The sequence below is a fragment of the Pholcus phalangioides genome, unplaced genomic scaffold (assembly GCF_987345545.1).
Source record: "Pholcus phalangioides strain wild (caught in Gottingen) unplaced genomic scaffold, Ppha-v1.0 ptg000017l_1, whole genome shotgun sequence".
NCBI classification, from domain to species: domain Eukaryota; kingdom Metazoa; phylum Arthropoda; class Arachnida; order Araneae; family Pholcidae; genus Pholcus; species Pholcus phalangioides.
In genome coordinates this window covers 58,802,301-58,824,459 of record NW_028301610.1, presented here as the reverse complement: position 1 = coordinate 58,824,459, position 22,159 = coordinate 58,802,301, and the positions used below count along the sequence as shown (strand labels likewise).

At 35.1% G+C, this 22,159-nt stretch overlaps 1 protein-coding gene across 1 annotated transcript in view; it reads left to right on the top strand.

Moving 5' to 3' along the window:
• LOC149074182 (uncharacterized) overlaps nucleotides 1-22,159 on the top strand; it is a 133,500-nt gene that overhangs the window by 71,463 nt on the left and 39,878 nt on the right. Inside the window, exons 3-4 of the mRNA XM_089246718.1 lie at nucleotides 4,753-4,810; nucleotides 16,883-17,038. Of these exons, the coding sequence (XP_089102844.1) occupies nucleotides 4,753-4,810; nucleotides 16,883-17,038 (214 nt within the window). The remainder of the gene's footprint in view (nucleotides 1-4,752; nucleotides 4,811-16,882; nucleotides 17,039-22,159) is intronic.

The following is a 22,159-nucleotide window of genomic DNA, read 5'->3' as shown; positions in this document are numbered from 1 at the left end:
AGCGATTGAACCCTAAAAAGGTTAGGAGACTTGCAAATTACATTTTGTTGCTTCTCGATGGATTAGGTATCGTAATGTTTGATCAAAATCTAAGACAGTAATAATACTGCCGCATATCTGTTTACGACAACAATTAAATACGTGTATGTGCACCCGTGTTATACTTGAAGATGGTGATTGTCAAACTGTGAGGCACCTCTCCCTGGGTAGACACCAATGTTACCCTTTGGGAGGTATGAGAACTTCGCAATTTCCCGAAATTCCCTCGATAATAAGCTTTTTAGTTTTATTTTGGTAGGAGTAGTATATACATGATCATATCTGGGAGTATAGAGGAGGAGTTGTGGAGATTTTCGTTAGTCCCTGATGGTTGTGAAAGTTTTGGAAGCTCAATAGGAGGAGTGAAGATTTTGGAAGCTGATGAGGGGTGTGAAGATTTCGGAACATAGAAACAAAGAACAAAGAAACTTAGAAGTACTTGAAGATTTCGGGAGCTCAGGGAAGGAGAGTGAAGATATTTCGGAGCCTATGAAGGGTGTGGCGATATTTCGGAGCCTATGAAGGGTGTGGCGATATTGGAGCACATGCGAAGAACGCGAAGGGTTTAGAAGCTCAGAAAGGTGTGCATGTAAATTTATGGAGCTCAGTTAAAATGCATGACGATTTTGGGAGCTCAGTTAAGTAGCGCGAAGATTTTGAAAGCTCAGAAACGTTGCATGCAAGTTTTGGGAGCACACGGGTAGCACGTAGAGATTTTGGGAGCTCGGAAGGAATGTAAAGATCTTCAAAGTCCACCAGGATGTAAAGATTTTGGGAGCTTAGGAAGGGTGGGGAGACTCAGTTGAGCTTAAGGAAGCTGATGTCAACTTCCTTAAGCTAAAAATAAGTTAATTTTCAATTTTTATTGAAAATTAACTTGTTTCTAATTGAAAATTAGCTTAAATTGTTTCTAATCGAGGTTTAACTTAGATTGTTTCTTATAGAAAATTATCGGATTTTTTTTTTGATGAAATAATCACTGATTTATTTAATTCGAAAATCTTAATTTACGTCACTTTCAATAAATAAATTATCCGGGAAAAAATTCAATCTAAAGAGATGAAAAATTTGTCGAAAAATCTTCTTATGATTTGAATATCATTAAAATAATATTCGACTTTTCGTGAAAACAAAATTTCTAATACAGTCGAACCAGGTTAATTCAAAGCTAAAGGAGACAGCAAAAAAGTTCGAATTATATTTCACTATAAAAATCAAAATCACTCCAAAGAACTATAAAAAGTATTGAACACTTACCTAAAGTATTTAGCACTTACTATGCCAGATTCCTTGTTGATGCAACTAGCGTTTGAATAAAACGTAAATGATCACAAAAAACAATTTCATTTGAAAATTTTAAATATTTTAATTTTTCTTTTGGATGCCCTTAAAACATCATATAAAATCTTGGAGTTGATTCAAAGAATGGAAGATGCAATTTTCAAAAAAGCTCCATCAGCCTTATTTTTTCCAATATGTCGTAGTTTCTGCAGTGTTCGAATAGGTAACTCTGTTGATTTTTAGATATAGATTCATTTTCGTCTTATTCATGAAAATATTCAACACACGTGACTTTTTTCCCCATTTCTACACCAATGTTTACATTCATAAGTACATCAGTTTCCCCCTAGAGTTTACTAGAGGTATATACCTCAAAAATATTGCTAGGTACATTGGTATTCTAAAATAAACGAGCAATAATGCTATTGAGACACGGATCTCCAACACATTTTGCCAGACAATATATTGGGATTTCAGTGCTCCAGCTTTTAAACAATCCGTCAGTGGAGAAGTTGATTACTGCACCCATAAACAAACGTTCGTATTTCCTGAGTAGCGTTAGGATCTGCTATTGGCAGGTGCTAATGTATTCATCCAAGAGATCCGGTAAAACTTCAGTTACCCGAGGAAAGACAAAAACCAGTGTATGTGTGGGACTGATAAAATGAAAGTATTGCTTCTTATTTAGATCCACGACAAAAGAAGTTCAGATTTTGTTGACTAATTTTTTTTAACTTTTTCATGCTATATTTTGAAAAAAAAAATCAATAAATCACGGTATAAAGCAAAAGATGACTAAAATTTTGCCAGGAAGTCAAAGAAAACCGACATTTTACAAATGACATACCTGAATTAAACTTCGAATTATCCAAAACATTAGGGAAAAAATTAAATCGAGCAGGTAATTTCAACAGTAAATTGAGTAGGAAACTTAACGAAAAGTCCCAAAATGTGAATTATTCAAAAATTGAATCCACCACGTTCGAATTAGCCAAGTTCGCCTGTATTAACAAAATCAATGTAAATGTGATTGATTTAATACATTTTTCATAATCATTATTTTGATGATGATGTGTCCAAGTCCAATGTCCAGCGCATTAGAATCTTTTCCTGACTGCTATTACCTTTATTAACTTGAGTTCTTGGACCGATTGAATTATATTTCCTCTTCTGGAGTCATATCACGGCCTAGATGCTGTGATATCAATTCATTCACTATGAAAAAAATAAATTGATATTTTATGTCACTCCAATTACCTGCCATAAACTTTAATGCAGTTGGACGCAATATTGATTCATATATATATGGAATGATGTAAGTCTTCGGTAGGTGTGACGATTTTCACTATTATTCGTGCCGTTGTAGCATCAGCTGATGGAAAAATACAGTGTAAGATACAAAAAAAAGGTAACATATGCCGCCCACCCAGGCTACCAAGATATATAACGGCCTATGGCAATAAAGTTATCAATTTAACGGACCATCCATCCATGTCCAAGAAATAAACAACTTAGCAACTATCTCAAATGTTGTTGAAACGGTTGCTTGGAAATCGATGGATACTTATATATTGTATATATATATCTTTTTTTGTGAGGGAAAAAGAGAACAAAGTAAAGCGTGAGATATATGTTATGACGATATGAATTGAAAAGTTGCCATCTTCACACGTGTAATTCGTACAATGTGTGGCAGGTATTGCTCACTTTAAATGCTAAGAATTTGGACGACTTGTTGCGAGATGAATGACTTAGTTTGGGATCAACATCCAACCTTGCAATTTCGGGTCGACTGGGTCATGAACTTTGTTCGGGCTCGAGCCTCCTCACGTACAACATGCATTTTTTGACGGAAGAAGAAACTACTCTCTTCTTTTTTGTTTTTTCAAGTCCAAGGCGGACCACATGAAAAAGGTCAGGTGTATGGGATAAAGGACAAAATTACTCGGGCCAATTTTCCGAGATCGTCCCTTTTCGAAGGGAAATTACTTACCAAATTGGAGTTTTGGGGTTCCTTATTAGCATTTCGAGTGCATTTCTTACAAAACGTGTTTATGCTTTCTGATTCTGAGGTTTATGTAATTTTAGATTTCTTCCTCAACAAACATTCTGAAATGGGTTTTAACTTGCATTATTAGGTTATCTCGCCAGATTTGACATTTAAGTTTAACCTTCTTGCTTAAGTTGTCTGTTCGCGTTTATATATATGTGGTATCTATAGTACAATTTCTCTTGCTTCAAAACTTCTTTTCCGCCATGTCTTCCGTATTTATAATATAACCATACGCCTCTCACTGTAGTTCGCCAAGAACACCCACTCCCTTAACCCAGCCAGGCTATTAAAGCATTTACCGTTCTTTCATCATGACCACATGATATACGAGAACGTTCACTGTTATTTCTAGAAGATTGCGATGTTCTGGAGCGGAATTTTTGCGAAGACCTGGGAAAAAAACATCACCATATTTTTAATGGTCTATCTTCATATAGTTATTAACCTCCAGTATCTCTCAAACTTACTCATTTCATTCGACTCCGATGAATTATGGAACATGCTTACTAAACTTTAATGACTTGTCATGGAAAAGTTTAACAATATATATACTTGTATAATATTATCTAAGGAACATTCATACTTTTGTTTTACAACAATATGATCAAAAACCCAAACAAATTGAGCATATAATTATTATTTACTGTTGATTATTAGATATGTCAAAACATGATGAAAATTGGCTGCATTAGTTATGAATGAGATACATCTTATACCGAAACAAAAACATCGTATCACATCAGAAACATATCTCGTTTGCCGTGAAACGCACCGATAAGGGATGGCGTCTTGATTGGGTTAAATCTGAGCAGGTAATCAGATTTAGCCAATAAAATATTTTCATATCATTTACTGTCACATATATATCTCACGGCGAACGGAATATAGTAAAGAAAAAGATACATATTTGTATTTGAAGACGTATAATAGAGATATTATTTGGTTGAATAACATCAAAATAAAGTATTATAATCAGACTTCCCTTTCCGGAAGATATATAACAATTTTCACTCATGTCCACCAGCCGTAAAAGTTTTTGAAGCTATAAGAACTTCAGGTAGTTTGAAAACCGCCTACGTAGTGGACAAACACTGACCAAAGGTTAGAAGAATAATTACCGACAGCAATAAGCATGACAAAGAACCAATCTCAAAGAGAAAGGTGTTGACGCAGAATGAGAAGATGGCAGAATATACGTTTTACTTACTGATTTATGATTTAACCTTTTCAAGATAGGCCTTGGGGTCTCCTTGAAGACAGAAATTAATTTTATACGCTACGATGCGTTTCAGACATCGTAATTTGATTGTAGTATTTACAACGAGAGATGTCAATTCTGTTTAGTAATTGTTTTTTTTATTTAAATTCTATTTTTATAGGCATTCAGACCTGGTTTAGTGGAGTCTATATCAAAAAACAGCAATGCATTAGGATTAGGTAAGAACTTCATTAATTCCAGTATATGTTTCTGTATCATGATCATCTTTATGTTTTTTATGTTCCAAAAAACATGGGCGAAAATGAAAGTCTTACTCACGAGGAAGTCAAAGAAACACCAAAAATATTTCTCATTGAATTTCATATAAACTGACAAAACAGTGATTTGGTTTTGAAAAAAGACTGTGGAAAGCGGGTATGGGGTTAGTATTTAGAGAGTGTATAAATGTTAGATTAATAAATTAGATGTAATTGATTTATTAAATTGTTTTCAAGTTCTCAACACTTTTATAATAAGGAAGAAAAATACAATAAAAAATGCATACATATAAAATAGAATAAATACATATATTACACTATATAAAAAATAATTTTAGAAACATATTTTATCAAATGAATGGTAGGTATTCAGGGTCCAAAGAAAAGTTCATATCCATGCCTTTTACTTCCAAAGAAGCCCCCGTTGGGTCCACCTGTAGTAAGTAGGCATGTACATCTAATCAAAACAAATTACACCCGCTCCTATATACATTATATATTTATTTATTTTTATTATTTATTTAAGTAGGGTAGGGGGACCCAAATATCGCCCACTTAAGCCATTATTTTAATTACAGGACTAATTCATATGAAATTTGTGTAAAAATTGTTCTATTCTATTGTCTAGACTGTTATCTAAAAATAAACTGAATTAAAACTCTAACAGAGATAATTTTAACACACCCAAGAAAAACTTTTTTGCGACCTCTGAATTTTTCCTATTAAAAAAAGTGTTCCCAACATCTCCCACTATATGTTCCTGATATCGCCTACGTCTTAAATGGGTTGAAATAAAGTTTGATTTATGTTATGATTATACTTTCTTTATTAAACGTGAAAATTAAAACACAGCAAAATCGAAAGTAATACAAGACAGCTTTTTTTGTACTTTTAGAAGTATAATTAACGTACCCTTTTAACACTTTTCCTAAATACAACATCAAAAAAAAAACAACTTAGGAGCATTCTACACAAACATAAAGTTTTGTTTTCTTTACTTTCCTCTTATCGCCATTAGTTACATATCAAACATTTTAACCACGTTTCTCCACGATAATCCTTTGAGTAAAAGTCCTCCACAAATCGAACATTGGGCATCATTATCTTCTTCGTCACAACTGCTGTCATTGTCGCGAGTTGACACGTATGGAGGTTCATCTTCTGAAGAGATCCTTCTTCCTTCCGTTTTTCCGATTTGCATTTTTTCGGAACTGGTTCCTCTACAGCTTTGCCTGATGTTTTTTGCCAGTGTCTTGCAAGAAGTTGAACTTTCAAGTGACATTGGTTTCCCCCTTTTTTTCTTTTCCAGAGACAAATCAGGGTATCTGTTGAAAGAAAGAGGGAGAGGCATTTCCCCCCTTCCTGAACTTATTTTTCTTCAGAAAATGGATGGCTTAAATTATTTCTAATGGCAAGTTGAAATTCTCTCCTTTTTACAGTCCATAATAAGTTTTGTCCATTTGTAAATAATACTCAACAAGTTGATCTTCTACTATACAAGATAAAAAAGATAAAAGAGGCCTTTGTCCTAGTGGCACATCAAGTAATTTTTGAAGTTCATCTTCAGGTTTTGTTTTACGTAGTCTTTTAATGTAGATCCAGGTACTTGAAAAGCTTCCGATGCTTTCAATATAGTCCCATCTCGTTATTTTTTTACCGGTATTTTTTTTTTTTATACATCTCTTTCATTTTAATCTTGTTCATGTCTTTCTATGTGACATCTAAAGAAAAAACCTTCTTCGAAAGTGTTCGTGATATCGCCTAGGGCGATATTCGGAACAAATTAACTCTCAAACATGGCGGCATCCATCCTCGGAATCGAATCGCAAACCAAGAAACAAACTACACCAAAATATAGCCCTACAGTCGCTATCACTGCCTCAAATGATATAACGCTATCACTTGAACTTTATTGGTTATACTCATTTAAAAGTAATTAATGTGTTTATTAACTCATCGTACGCGAAAATAAGAAAAAATTTCCAGAGAAAAGAAAAAACAATATACAGATGCGTCTAGTGTTTCCACAAACAACAACTGAGAAGGAGAAAGCTTCGTAGTTCCGGTAGTGGCCAGGTGGAAGCTAGCAGAAGAAACCGTGGTAAGTGAAGCCTTGGCGTACACATAACACAAATTTATTAAACATTTTAGCACAAATTACCAAGACACAAATATAAGACAACTAAGAATCAGACAAACTGAACGTGAACATGCTTCTCTGTGTGAGTCAGCGAGTGATACAGTATATATGAAAGATCTTCGTCAGGAGTTGGGGGGAGGAGAGTTTAGTTTTAGTTCCAATCTCAAAGTCAAACCAAAACCAAAGATGTTCTTCGTTTTGCGGTAAACAGTGTCCGCCTCAGTAGGCGATAATTTGGCCCCCTGCCCTATGTGTATATATATATATACAGGGTGTTCTAAAATTGGACCGACAAACTCAGACGATTGTTAGTAGACATATCAAGAGGAACAAAAATTGCAATGGAACATGGAGTCTCAAACCACGTTGAGAGGGTGGAAATCGCGAAAAACGTGTGCAGGCTTCGACGTCACGCTGGAACGACAAAAGCATAATAATAACTACAAAAAGATTTATTTGATTAATTATTGATTTGAAAGATAATTTATTAAAAGATTTATTTGATTAAGAGTGGCGATACTCATTGAAACAGACAACTAACTGCTACACGAGTATCGTCTGTATAAAAGCATACCTGGTATCTTCGAGTTCGTCCGAGAATCGTTTTCAAGTCGTTGTACACTGTGCAATGACGTCAGCGCCCGCCACTTCCAACAACTTTTGTAATAATTAATCAAATAAATCTTTTTGGAATTATTATTGTACTTTTTGTCGTTCCAGCGTGACGTCGAAACCTGCATGCGTTTTTCGAGATTTCCACCCTCTCAACGTAGTTTGCGACACCGTGTTCCATTGCAATTTTTTGTTCCTCTTGATGTCTACTAACAACCGCCTGAGTTTGTCGGTCCAATTTTAGAACACCCTGTATATATAGTACTGAAATGACAAAAACTATCGAATTTAACTTAATAACACATCAAGATAGAAAAAAAGATTAAGTTACAGATTTGTAGAGCGTTGTCGAATTGTGAGAAACAAAAGTCTCGAAGAAGTGCGATTGAATTGTCACCCATCATTAAGGAGCCCCGTATCCCCGAATCACTTTAACCCTTTAAACGGCAATTCGAAATCTCACTAAGCCCCCCTTCAAAATTCCATATCTTTTGTAATGAAGTAGGCTTTTTTCCGATTTTCAGCAGGTGAAAACTAAGGGTATAGGGAAAAGTTTTAATTTTAAAATAAAAAGAAGTACCAGAAATCCATTGAGAAATCAACTTTACAAAATATCTGGGCTTGTCAATGCTAAAATAAGAGCCTTTTAAGGAGGCGAGATAGCTCGTCATTGCCGCTTAAAGGGTTAAGAGAGATTTTGAAGGGAATAATCAGCATTCTTTTATTTCGCGGGGGAATTGTCGAGTCCATTTCTTTAATTTTCCTATGTACAATCTCTTGTACATCCCTTCGGATTAAGTATTTAATACGTATGAAGCAAATTCGACTGCATAAAGATAATCGCAGTCACGAGTATTGTAAGGAAAACTAAACGACGAAGCCAGTACGGAAGCTCGGAGTTTCGGTATTCTTGCACCCATCAAGTAATGGAGTGCAAATAAAAATCATTAAAGATAAGACATTTTGAGGAAGTTGCATTCCCGTTGCGAGATACTGGAAGTCGTAAGCCACAAGAACATTGTCTCGCGATGCCTTCTCAAGACAGATTATAATTACCGTTGAAAGTAAGCTACCAAGAGAATGATTAGAAACGCATGGCCTTAAGGTTATGTCCTTGACAAAGCAGATACTATCGGCATGATAGCTTGATTGCCGTGAGGATAAGTTGCCATTGTGAGCAATCGACGTGTCATCGTGATTTCGAGTTAATAAGGGTAGATTATAAGAGAGTAAAACGAGTTGCTTTCTGGCAAAGCCGGATATATAAACACCGTATATTGTACGTTTCGAGATAGATCCTCTTCAACTTCGCAAATCGAATTGTTTCTGAATCGAAAAATCTTTTGTTGTTGTTTTTTTTTTCATGATTATCCTCTTGTAGGAAGTGATATAATTGTTAACTTCAATCAGAAAATACGGTGAAAACTCGATATATAACGATACTCTGCGGACCAGGAAAAGATATCGTTGTAGAGCAGCGGTTCTAACCTTTTTCGACTCGCAGAAAGAGCCCTTTTCAGTATATATTTTCTATGACGGAGCCCTGTTTGACTCGAGGAGCCCTTTTTTGTACACAGTTTTATGACAGAACCTGTGGTAGGCCTCTCTTATTTACTTATCTACTAGATATACTGATTTTCCTCGATTCGCCGCGGAGCCCCTGGGAAGGTGCACCGCGGAGCACCGGTTGAGAGGAATCACCGTTATATCGAGAAGCAACATTATCATCGCATTTCATAAAATTTATGCTGTTGTTGTCATCTTTTCTAAGTCGGCATTGTTAGTGGCAATAGAAAATGCGCTTATATGCATATATTCGCCGCAAAAAAAATTGGAATTGATTAGTTGATTGATTAAATTCCGTTAGGTGCAGGTCCGAATTTATTTCTTTCATTTATTCTGAATTTTTCATCAGGTCCGAAATTATTTCTTTAATTTATTCTGAAAATGAAAGAAAGAGAGAGTTGCTTTCTATATTGAAAGTTGTTTACTGCGTTGCACTGCTCTGTCAGACACAGAAAGTACCTATACCAATTATACTACCTTAGCGCTTTCGGTGATCCCGTAGTGCAAAATACCGATGTAAAAAGACACATTCAGAGGAAACGAAACAAGTGAAAAAGATAAAATCAAAATTCAAAACGATTTTGAGCAAATTATTTACAAATATCGTTGTAGCGGATTTTAAAAAAATCTCATGAAATATCGTTATAGAGAGATTTATCATAGTAAAGGTATCGTTGTATAGAGAGGAGTTTAACAGTAGACTACAAGCGATTCCAAGTAAGATGTGAAAAAACATCTATATATATATTTATCGTAACAGTAAGTATCGTTGTAGCGAGATTTCGCTGTATATGAAATAGTTTTTGAAGAATTCGAAGGGATGTCGCTTGAACAGAACAGAAAGTAATAGCGGGACCAGAGGAGTCTTGATAATTACGGGCTCTTCCCTTCCCCCCCCCCCTTCTTAGCCTTGAATTTTATATTGGGAGGATATTCTGTGGGAGAGGAAATCGGAAATTCAAAAATGAAAATCATGAAAATTCTGAATAAATGCAAGAGATTATTCCAGCGCGTTCATCAAAATTCAGAATAAAGGCAAGAAATAATTTCAGCACCATAAAAAATTCAGAATTTCAGAAATCGATGAAATTTCAGTATAAATGAAAGAAATAATTTCGGAGATGAAAATTCAGAATAAACGAAAGAAATATTTCCGGATGATGAAAGTTCCAAATAAACAGAATAAATGAAAAAAATATTTCCAGAATTCCTAATAAACAGAATAAATGAAAGAAATACTTCCAGAAATTCAAAATTTCATATAAAATTGACGAGAATTCAAAATTCCAGAATTGACGAGAATTCAAAATTCCAGAATTGACAAGAAATCAGAATTGCAGAATTCAGAATTCCAGAATTGACGAACATTCAGAATTCCAGAATTGACGAATATTCAGAATTCTCCAGCATTCACGAAAATTCAGAATTTACGAGAAAAAAAAGAATCACTACCATCAGTACGGAACCCCTAAAATCGCGGGTCCCGGTGCGACCTCGCACACCTCATAAGGGCGGCTCTGCCTAATACTCGTCCTTACCATCTTCATTCTCCCAGGAAAAAAAACTTGAGTTTTGTGTCATAGAAACATTATCTATCGAAATCGAATGGTGCATGTGTCCTGAAGAACAGTCTCGGTAAGATTCTCAACAGTCTAGCAGGTCTTTTGAAAAGTCGCGCACATGCATGATAAATTGCACGCTATCGACTGAATAAACCTCAAATCATATCTATAATGATTTGGTTCTTTTTTATTATTATTTTATTTCATTTTTTGGCATATCTTAAGCTTCTGTGGAATTTCAGTCTCGATAACCCTTACGACGTGCTTGCTTTTAATGTGTTGGATGCATAATCTTCTTGAATGAGGCGTGAAACGTGCCGAAACGGTTATTCCCAGACTAGCGTCACCTTTGAGAAAAGGTGTCAGTGCATGCATAAGCAAAAACTGTTAATGCGGCGTGCGATTTTTAAAAGCAAATGGCCGAAAAAAATACCCTTTTCCTTTTTATTGCAGCTTTTTTTGTTTTTACTCTCATCTTTGGAATATTTTGTGACGCTTTGGACGTTTTTGCGATGCGCTAAACGTTTGAAAAGTATTTCGCGAAATATGATAAGTGAAGCATTTCCGTTTTCTTGAAAAGTTTATGGTGTTTTAAACTGCTCTAGTCTCAGTGAAAAGAATACGTACGTTTCCAAAAGTCTGCGTCCTTTTTGGAATTTAGACATTTTTTCTAGAATTTCTAAGCAAATCGGTCTGAAATTTCGGTCATATATACCTTATATATTCAGCCACCTCGGCTTCCAGAAATGGTTTCAGCCACCTCGTTGGGCATTTTGCCTGTTGTGGCGTTGTATTTGTATTTGTACTTACAATTTCTAGTGAGAATTTTAAGAGTCCATTTAGGGGACCAACAAAAAATTAAATAAGAAAAAAAAATGTTTTTGATCAATACTGTATCAAGGAAAGTTGCAAATGGCTTACAACTTTAGAAAATATTGTATTGATTTTGTGAAATATTTCTGCGTTTTCGTGAGAATAACAAGTATATTCACGAAAATATAAATGTTTTCTATAATAATTCCAATTGCCATCGCATGGTTTTTGCATATAACACGCTGAGTTTTCAAGCACTTTGCACGAAATTTACAGAAAAGGAGCCGTTCAAATATTACGCAAGCAAATTTTTAGCCATTTTTGACCCCCTTGTCAGCAAAATTTCGTCATCAGCTCTGCCCCTCTGAATCCTAACACATATTGGTGGCATCAGAGACGTACACGGGGGGGGGGGGGGGAAGAGAATGAAGAGGGGTTCGTGCCCCCACCCCCCGATGATCAAAAATGTATTTTGTTAATGCAAAAAAAATGTTTTTTTTAAATGAAATTTCTTAAGAAAATACCTTTGTATATGTTATTATAATCAATTTCTGTTAATTTCAATGTTATTTGAAGGCTATAAACTGGAAATTTATCTTTAATAAATTCATTGTGACCCACCCTCTAAGCCGTTTAATGATAAATCGCATAAAGGCCCTTGGCCCGCGGATCAAATATGGCCCTGGGGGTTATTTATCTGATGCGGCTGCCCTCCTCAAACCTAATTTTGTAAAAATGAACTAAGCGGCACATTTACAGATCGCTCAAGTGTCCCGTGGTACAATTCCAGAGCATTTAAACGACCCGTGGCACATTCTCAGATTATTTAAGTGATCCGCGGCATATAATTGCGAATCACTTGAGTGATGCGTGACACAGTTCCAGAGCACTTAAGCGGCCCGAACACATTTCCAGATCACTTGGATCCACGGAACATTTAGAGATCACTAAAGTAGGGCACTTATCAACGGGGGGATGCTACTTCAAGTGCCCACAAACTATCGAAGGTTTTTCTCGTCTTTTTCGCACCGAGTAAGATGCCAGTAAAAAAATTTCATATTTTCATAAAGGGTGGTTGATGACGTAAGCATTATCCAACCCCCCCCCCTCTCCCCTTGTCATCAAAAGTCATTAAATCGGAAACCCCCTCCACCCCCATCAATGCTGACGTAATACTTGAATGGCCCCAAACATGCTGACGCTATACATGAGACATACTGTACAGGAATTTAAAATGCGACAAATTATTATTCAATGAGATATTGAGATATGAGTATTTTTAGTAAATGATTATTAATTGCGTCTGCACAGGAAATATAAATTTCATTTTTCATAATTTGATTGCCAGATATATAGCACATTTTATGTAAAAATTCCAACTGAATGGCATAAAATTGCAAAAGGTATGCGTGATAATGTGAGCTGTAATTTCGAAACTTGCTGAAAGTAACTGAATAGTGAGGGATTTTTTACAAATTCGTATGCGATTATTTGCTGTTATTTGATTATCTCGAGAGTAAGCCCACAGCATTATGAGAATGAGTGAAGACGCGTGTCTGATGCTATTCAAGAGAAGTGTTTTAGCATTACACGCGTGTATGGTGTCAAAATAAGCCAACCGAAGTCAGAAATGAAATAACAGCAAATAATCGTATATCAATTTGTGGAAAATCCCTTATTATTCTGTTACTTCCAGAAAGTATCGAAATTACAGCTCACGATATCGCATATATCTTTTATTTGAATTTTCATGGCATTCAGCTGGAATTTTTATATAAGGTGCACAATATATCTGACAATCAAATTACGAAAAATTAAATTTGTATTTCTCTCGCGCAGGCGCAATCGATAATTATTTACTAAAAATACTCATATCTCATTGAATAATATTTTTTTGCATTTTAAATTCCTGTACAGTATGTCTCGTGTATAGCGTCATTTTTTTCTGTAAATTTCGTGCGAAGTGGTTGAAAACTCAGCATGTTATATGCAAAAACCATGCGATGGAAATTTGCATAGAAATCATTTATATTTTCATGAATATACGTGCTATTCGCACATTCTCACGAAAACACATGCACAGAAATATTGCACAAAATTAGTACAATTTTTCTTTTTTATGTTGCAAGTCATTTACAACTTTTTCTGATCAAAAACATTTTTTTTTTAATGTAATTTTTTGTCGGTCCCCTAAATGCACTCGTGACTAAATTTTCACTGGAAATGGTGAGCACCATTATGAGGTATATATGACCGAAATTTTAGAACGATTCGCCCAATATTTTTCTATAAATTCGAAAAAATGTGAAAATGTCTAAACCCCAAAAAGAACACGGACTTTTGGAAACAGTGTATGCTAAGTGAAGCATTTCCATTTTCTTGAAAAGTTTATGGTATTTTAAACTACTCTAGCCTCAGTAAAAAGAATATATATGCATGTACGAGAGCTATAAACCACGAGCACTGCAGTCGAGGAGCCTGTGTTTTCTTATTGATGGCAAGAAAACACTCAAAATGGCCACATTTATACATCGTAAAATTGTCAATGGATGAAGCTCTCAAAACAATTAGTGAGATTTATAACTTTCATCCCTGGATTTTATCTTGCTTGAGTAACTATATGAGAAAGTGCACTTTTTTGAATAAGTATCCCTTCATTACGTAAATGATTAAGAATTATATACCGTCAAATGGGGTGGAAATCGCCAAAATTGTTTGCATTTTGCTATGGTACTAATGCCCTTCATCTTAGAACAGGGGTCTTCGACGTATGGCCCACGGGATACATTTGGCCCTCGGTGAGTTTTTGTCGTAGCCCGCCGATGATTTTCAGCTAATAATTGAAGACTGAAAAATTAATTCCAGAATTAATGAAAGAAATAATTTCGGGATTGATGAAAGAAATAGTTCTACAATGAATGAAAAAATAATTGTAGAATATAAATGAAAGAAATAATTCTATAATAAATGAAGAAACTCTAGAATATAAGTGAAAAACTCTAGAATTAAAAAAAAATGGAAAACTCTAGAATAAAAAAAAATGAAAAATTCTAGAATAAAAAAATGAAAACTCTAGAATAAAAAAAAATGAAAAATTCTAGAATAAAAAAAATGAAAAATTCTAGAATAAAAAAATGAAAACTCTAGAATAAAAAAAAATTAAAAATTCTAGAATAAAAAAAAATTAAAAACTCTAGAATAAAAAAATGAAAAACTCTAGAATAAAAAAAAATGAAAAACTCTAGAATAAAAAAAAAATGAAAAATTCTAGAATAAAAAAATTAAAAACTCTAGAATAAAAAAAAATGAAAAATTCTAGAATAAAAAAATGAAAAACTCTAGAATAAAAAAAAATGAAAAATTCTAGAATAAAAAAAAATGAAAAATTCTAGAATAAAAAAAATGAAAAATTCTAGAATAAAAAAATGAAAAACTCTAGAATAAAAAAAAATGAAAAATTCTAGAATAAAAAAATGAAAAACTCTAGAATAAAAAAAAATGAAAAATTCTAGAATAAAAAAATGAAAAACTCTAGAATAAAAAAAATGAAAAACTCTAGAATAAAAAAAAAAATGAAAAACTCTAGAATAAAAAAAAATGAAAAATTCTAGAATAAAAAAATGAAAAAACGAAAAAACTCTAGAATAAAAAAAATGAAAAATTCTAGAATAAAAAAATGAAAAACTCTAGAATAAGTGGAAAAATTCTAGAATAAATGAAAGAAATAATTCTGTTGCAAATTGATGAACCCAAAATTAATGGAAGGAATAATTTTTGAAGCAAATAATTCCTGAATTAGTAAAAAAAAAACTTATAAATCAATGAAAGAAATAATTTCGTAATTTCTGATACAAATTATTTCACAATCAATGAAAGAATAATTGCATAAATATTGAAAGAAATGATTTCAGAATACATTTAGAAGGAAAATAATTTCAGAATACATTTAGAAGGAAAATAATTTCAGAATACATTTAGAAGGAAAATAATTTCAGAATACATTTAGAAGGAAAATAATTTCAGAATACATTTAGAAGGAAAATAATTTCAGAATTATAATTAAAGAATAATTTAAAATAGTTTCGGATTAAAATGAATCTCGGAATTTATTAATTCAACCAGTAGTTAATCAAAAACTTTTTGAGAATTTGGGAAAAAAGTTATTTAAAAATTAATCGGAATTGAGGTAATTAACATAATAAATAATTTCATAACAAAAAAAATCTTCAGTTATTTTTTTTGCGTAGGGACCCCTTGGCTCCCTTCTATTAAGATGTCACTAAATTACATGAGTTGGTGGCCCGCGGGCTTCGTAGGAAATTTCAATTTGGCCCACCGTGTCTGGAAGGTCGAAGGCCCCTGACTTAAAGCAACTTACCTTTGTGTCGATGTTGCACAGGCCCTAGTATAATATTATTTCTTAAAATTTCAAATTTCCATCCTGTATAATATACAGTATATTGGTTTGTTATATAGAATTACACATACATCGAAATAGCGGGGACAGCATCATTTAGTGCAGGGGTGTGGAACCTCTTTCCAAATGCGGGCCGTGAAAAGTATTCCGGAAGAAAAGCATCAATATATATACACACAACAAGATATACAGGGTGTCCTGTACGTGCTAATGCGGCCTTTATGTTGCAGTTAAAAACATGGAATTTTTTTCTGTTGGATTCAGGAGATACAGAGAAACAATTTTCTAATTGGAAGTTGGGGACCTTATAAAAATTTAGACTTTTTATTTTGTGAAATACTGTATTTTCACTTTCAAAACTGGTACCGAGTAATTTTTGAAAGCCTTTTGAGCATTCCTTAAACCTCTACGACGGACGGTTGACGAAATAAAGGCCGCATCAGCATGTAGTTCCCAAAATGAACGTTAATTTGACAAATAGGTGTGACATGAATATGTATAAGACGATAATTAATTGTAATCACGGTCATAATTATCATAATACAGTCGACGCTCGATATAACGACCCCCCCCCCCCAGTCGAAAATAGACGTTATATTTGGAAAGTCGTTACATCGAAAGCAAAACATATATGATAGTTATTCTATGAAAACATTTAAGACTTATCCTACCGGTCGTTGTAATGGAATAGTCGCTATAACGTGGGGTCGTTATAACCAGCATCGACTTCATAATGTCCGAGTTAATTTTTCAAACGTGTCGAGGACTTTTCGCACACCCTGTATAATCTGATTTTTTTTTCAAATGGAATGTAGAAATTTTTTTCTTTGATTCATAAAAAGCAAAAACTGTACTTTTAAGGAGAAACAAATTATTTCTTGCACAGTGTGGATTGAAATAACATTTTTTTGTGTTTTTTTTAGGAATGCTAATGCCCACGGAGCTTCGGCTGGGTGACCCATGCAGGTCGTCGTATGAATGCCTTCACTATTTGCACCACAGCCATTGCGATTGGGACCGCCGAGTATGTACGTGCCAGCCGTACCACGTCGCTTTCAATGACACGTTCTGCTTACCAGGTATCGATGGTTTCACACATACAATGTCTCTCATATCAAGTATATTAAGCCATTATGAGCTCCTACGACCAGTGGTGTGTTTATGGGGGTGGGGGTTCGCGCTATAGCCCAAGTTGGCAAGTCCGGACGGGGGGGGGCAAATTTTAGGAATGAGTGGCCACAAGAAAATTAGTATATAATGGGTGGGAGGATGGCGGGGGAATTTTTATAATCGCGATTCTCCGCCTCTGCCCGGAGAGCGAGAGATTAGGTCAGTGAGCGACCTGGAGAGTTTGGAAGCATGTGAGTAAACAAAAGCGTGTGCAAGCAGGTGAGTGAGCAAAAGAGTGACCTAGAGCGTGTGCAAGCAGGTGAGTGAGCAAAAAAGTGACCTAGAGCGAGTGCAAGCATGTCAATGAACAAAACATTGTGCAAGCATGTGGATGACTGAAACAGTGTGCGAGCATGTGAATGAACAAAACATTGTGCAAGCATGTGGATGACTGAAACAGTGTGCGAGCATGTGAATGAACAAAACAGTGTGCAAGGTATGTGAATGAACAAAACAGTGCGCAAGCATGTGAATGAACAAAACAGTGTGTAAGCATGTGGGTGACTGAAACAGTGCGCGAGCATGTGGGTGACTGAAACAGTGTGCGACCATGTGAATGGCCAAAAGGGTGACCTAGAGAGAGTGTGAGCATGGGAGTGAACAAAATAGTAATTAAGCATGTGAGTGACCAAATGAGTACGCAAGTACGTGAGTGACTGAAAGGATATGCAGGCATGTGAGTGACCAAAAGAAGGACTTGGGGATACAGACATGTTTACAGGCCGGGGGGAGGGGCAAAGCGTGTTATAGCACAAGGCGGCTAATTCGAGAAATGGCTGGTCAACGAAGTTAAACTAGAACGAGAGAAAGGGCGGCAAAATTCGTGTAGCCCTCAAACTGCAAAGCCGTAAATACGCCTCTGCTTACGACTCTTACATAGGACAGTATTTCTCAACCTTTCTGAACCCATGGACCAGCAGAATGTATGAAACAGTTTGACGGACCACTTGTGTCCCGTATTACGGGACATTCCTTTAATTTTGATTGTTCCAATTTTTTTTTATACAAAAAAATACTGAATTTCTAATATTTACTACGTTTTCATAATACAGGGTGCCCTGTAAGTGGTCTTTATGTCATCAACCGCTTGTTCTGATAATAATTTCAATTTAAAAAATGCTCAAAATATGTGCAGAAATTTACCCTGCACCAGTTTTGAGTGAAAATACAGTGTATCACAAAATAAAAAATAAAATTACTACACGGCTCCAACAAAAGAAATCCCGCTTTTAACTGCAATATTCTCACTGAGATATTCTAATTCAAAAATCGGAGGAAAGTTGGGAAAAAGGAGCGTTGTCCGTTTGTTTTCGCTGTTATTTCTCCACTTTTCTCCAATTTTTGAATTAGAATATCTCAGTGAATATTGCGGTTAAAACGTGAGATTTTTTTTTATTGAGCTCAGAAAAGACAGGGAAGCAACATTCTAATTGGAAGTTAGAGAACGGTGGGACCGTAGAACAATGTAGTTTTTTTTCTTTTGTGACACACTGTATTCTCACTATGAAAACTGGTACAAGGTAATTTTTGAACGCTTCCAAGCATTTTTCAAATTGAAATGATACCTCTACGACGGACGGTTGATTAAATAAAGGCCGCATCAGAAATTACGAAACACCCTGTACATAAATTAAGTTATCATAATTATGATAATAAATTTTCATGTCACATATTTTTTCGGGTTCAACGTTTTTTTCGAAATTTCTCACGAATAATTGGCGATTTTTCCTGCTTCTGGTGATGTTTTTGATGACAATTGACGATGTCTCGTATTTTACCCTATTTAAGATTCCAGTTTAACGTATTTTTATTAATGAAATATGGTCATCTGATCATTTGAATATTATTTTACCGTGAAATACATTTTTGTTTACTGCGATTTGTAGCAGTCCTTCCTTTCCCCCACCCCACCCTCCAGTAATTTCAGCAGCAATCCAACAAATTGCAATTATGGCAATAAATTGCATTCTTGACAAAATTTAGCGATACCCCGTATTTATGCCACCCCATAGGATCGCAAATCCCGACATTTCCCAAGACGCTGTATGTCGAACCTACATACCTAAAAATACCTAATATACCTAAATATATATACCTAAATATATAAATACCTATAATACCTAAAATACCTAAATTTGAAGGTATAATTTTTATTCGAACACATACGGGAAAAAAAATGACATCAATTACAGAGGTTGGATAATTTTTTATTGAATTATAATTAAGTTTCATTAGAATTAATTTTATCAAACCTGCTCATGGAGCACATATACCATCACCGCGGACCATAAGTTGAGAAACACTGTCGTAAACAATGCCGAGTCTATTTACACGGAAGCTCTTTCATTAGCTTAACATTTTTACACCCAGAAATTCCACTGATGTCTTTAAATTCAAGGTGGCAGCGGTGAGTACATACAGGGTGTCCTGTAAGTGCTAATGCTGCCCTTTATCTCATCAACCGTCCGTCGCAGAGGTACGATTCCAATTGAAAAAATGCTCAAAATGTTTCAAACATTACTCTGCGCCAGTTTTCAGAGTAAGAATACAGTGTGTCACAAATGTGAAAAAAATCTAAATTTTTATGTGGTCCTCTTGTTCTCTAATTTCCAATTAGAAAGTTGTTGCCATCTTCTGAGCCAACAGAAAAAATTCCATGTTTTTAACTGCAGTATTCACTAAGATATTTGAATGCAAATATCGGAGAAAAATTATGAAAGAACAGCAAAAACTAACTTAAAACGCCAGGCCCCGCCCTTACGAAACGCGGGGCCCGGTGCGGAAATAATTTCGGGGCCCCACAGGAGCCCCGATTTTATGATTGATTTTTGGGGGGTTGGAGAATCACCTTCCAAAGATTCATGCATTATCACAGAATATACAGGGATGCTGAAAAATATCAACGCATCAAAGAAAACAGAGTTAATGAGAGAAAAAATCCAAAAATTGATGAAAATTTAGAATTAATGAAAGAAAAACCTCAGAATTGTTGAAAAAATTCAGATTTAATGAGAGAGAAAATTCCAGAATTTTGAAGAAAATTGAGAATTAATGAGAGAGAAATTTCCATAATTGTAGGAAATCCAGAATTAATGAGAGAAAAAAATCCTAGAATATGGAAAATAGACACGCGCACACACACACACACAAAACAAGCATATTTTTTTCACCTCTATTAACGTAACTGCGGGGCCCGGTGCGACCACACCTGTCGCACACCCCTAAGGGCGGCTCTGGACAACGCTCCTTTCAATCATTTTTATGCTGTCCTTTCCCAACTTTTCTCTCAGATTTCTGAATTCGAATATCTCAGCGAATATTGCACTTAGAAGCATGGGGATTTTTTTTTGTTGTTGGCCTCAGTAGAGACAGGGCTACAACTTTTCAATTGGAAGTTAGATGACCGGGGGACCGTATAAAAATTTAGATTTTTTATTTTATTTTATTACACACTGTATTTTTACTCTCAAAACTGGTACATGGTAATTCTTTGAAGCCTTTTGAGCATTTTTTTTTAAATTGAAACTATACCTCTACGACGGACGGTTGACGAGATGAAGGCCGCATTAGCACTTACAGGACACCCTGTATATAGAACCATGACCCCGAGGGACGCGGTGCCTTATCCCACTAGGTCATTCAAACCCATGTGACAATGCGGTGTAAGATAATCGGTTTTTTGCTCGTTACGTGACTGGCATTCCAAGGCAGTGGCGAACAATTAATCTAACCTTGTAACGTTTTACTGCTCGCGGGCACATCTTGACAAATCCTACAGTTTGTGATTTCCAACAGAAATAAATGATCGGCAAATGATGCTTAAAAAACTTTGTTTTCGTCCTTAATTATCTCTTAATTAGAGATAAAGTTCTTGGAGTTCGCTTTACCTTTCGGGTGGATGCAATAATGAACGAGGGTAGAGGAGATTTTTTAAGGGGCATGAAGTAAATCTTGATTCCGCGCGATCGATCCGTCACATGCCTCCCATTGGCGAGTGCATCTGGTTGGTAATTTACCTAATCGTTTCCTTCCTGGTCTCTGCTCTGGTGGCCCTTCCGTGAATCTTCGAGTTGAATCCTGGAAATAAGGCATCATTTTTCGTCATGTTAATCGGCTTCCATTTAGAGCAGCGTTTCTCAACCTATGGTCCGCGCAGGGCCACTCTTACCAGACGCGGGGACCGGTGTGAAAATAATAGCGGGGGCCAGAGGAATCTTGATAATTTTGCGCTTCCCTCGCCCCCATAGCTTTGAATTTTATATATTCGGAGGATGTATATTCTACGGGAGAGGGGATCGAAATTTCTCAGAAAATGAAATTTATAAAAAATTCAGAATAAAAATGCGGGAATTCCAGCACCCCTGAAAATTCCGAGTAAATGCAAGAAATAATTGCAGCACCAATAAATGATTCCAGAAATTGTTGAAAATTCAGAGTAAATGAAAAAAAATCGTTCCAGAAATTGATGAAAATTCCGAATTCCAAAAATGATGAAACTGCAGAATATCCAGAACTACTTCTATTTCCTAACTATTAAAATTGAATTTTATGTATGGTTCACCATACCTCATCAAGGAAAATGCGGGAAATTGAGATCCTGAATACGGGATATTACTGACTGTAGCCAAAAGATGTAATTTATTGCAAATTTACTGATTACTGCAAAAATGAGTGAAAGGTTGAGAAAATAAAGGGCTGTGTGCTAACAAATTGCAGTAAATAAAAATGTATTTGACGAAAAAACATTCAAACGAATAGATGACCATATTCCATCGAGAAAAATTATTGGCGAACTGAGATCTTAAATACGGTGAAATACGGGACGTCAGCAATTGCTATCAAAAACGTTGCCATAAGTCGGTAAAATCTCTAATTGTAGCTAAAACAGCTAAAAAATTCAGGAAGAAACGTTGGACCAGACAAATACGTAAGGTGAATATTTGTAGCCGTAATTATCGTAATAATTATGAAAACGCTGTTTATTCACGGTTTTGTAAAACATTATAAATTTAAATATGCATCTAAAAAAA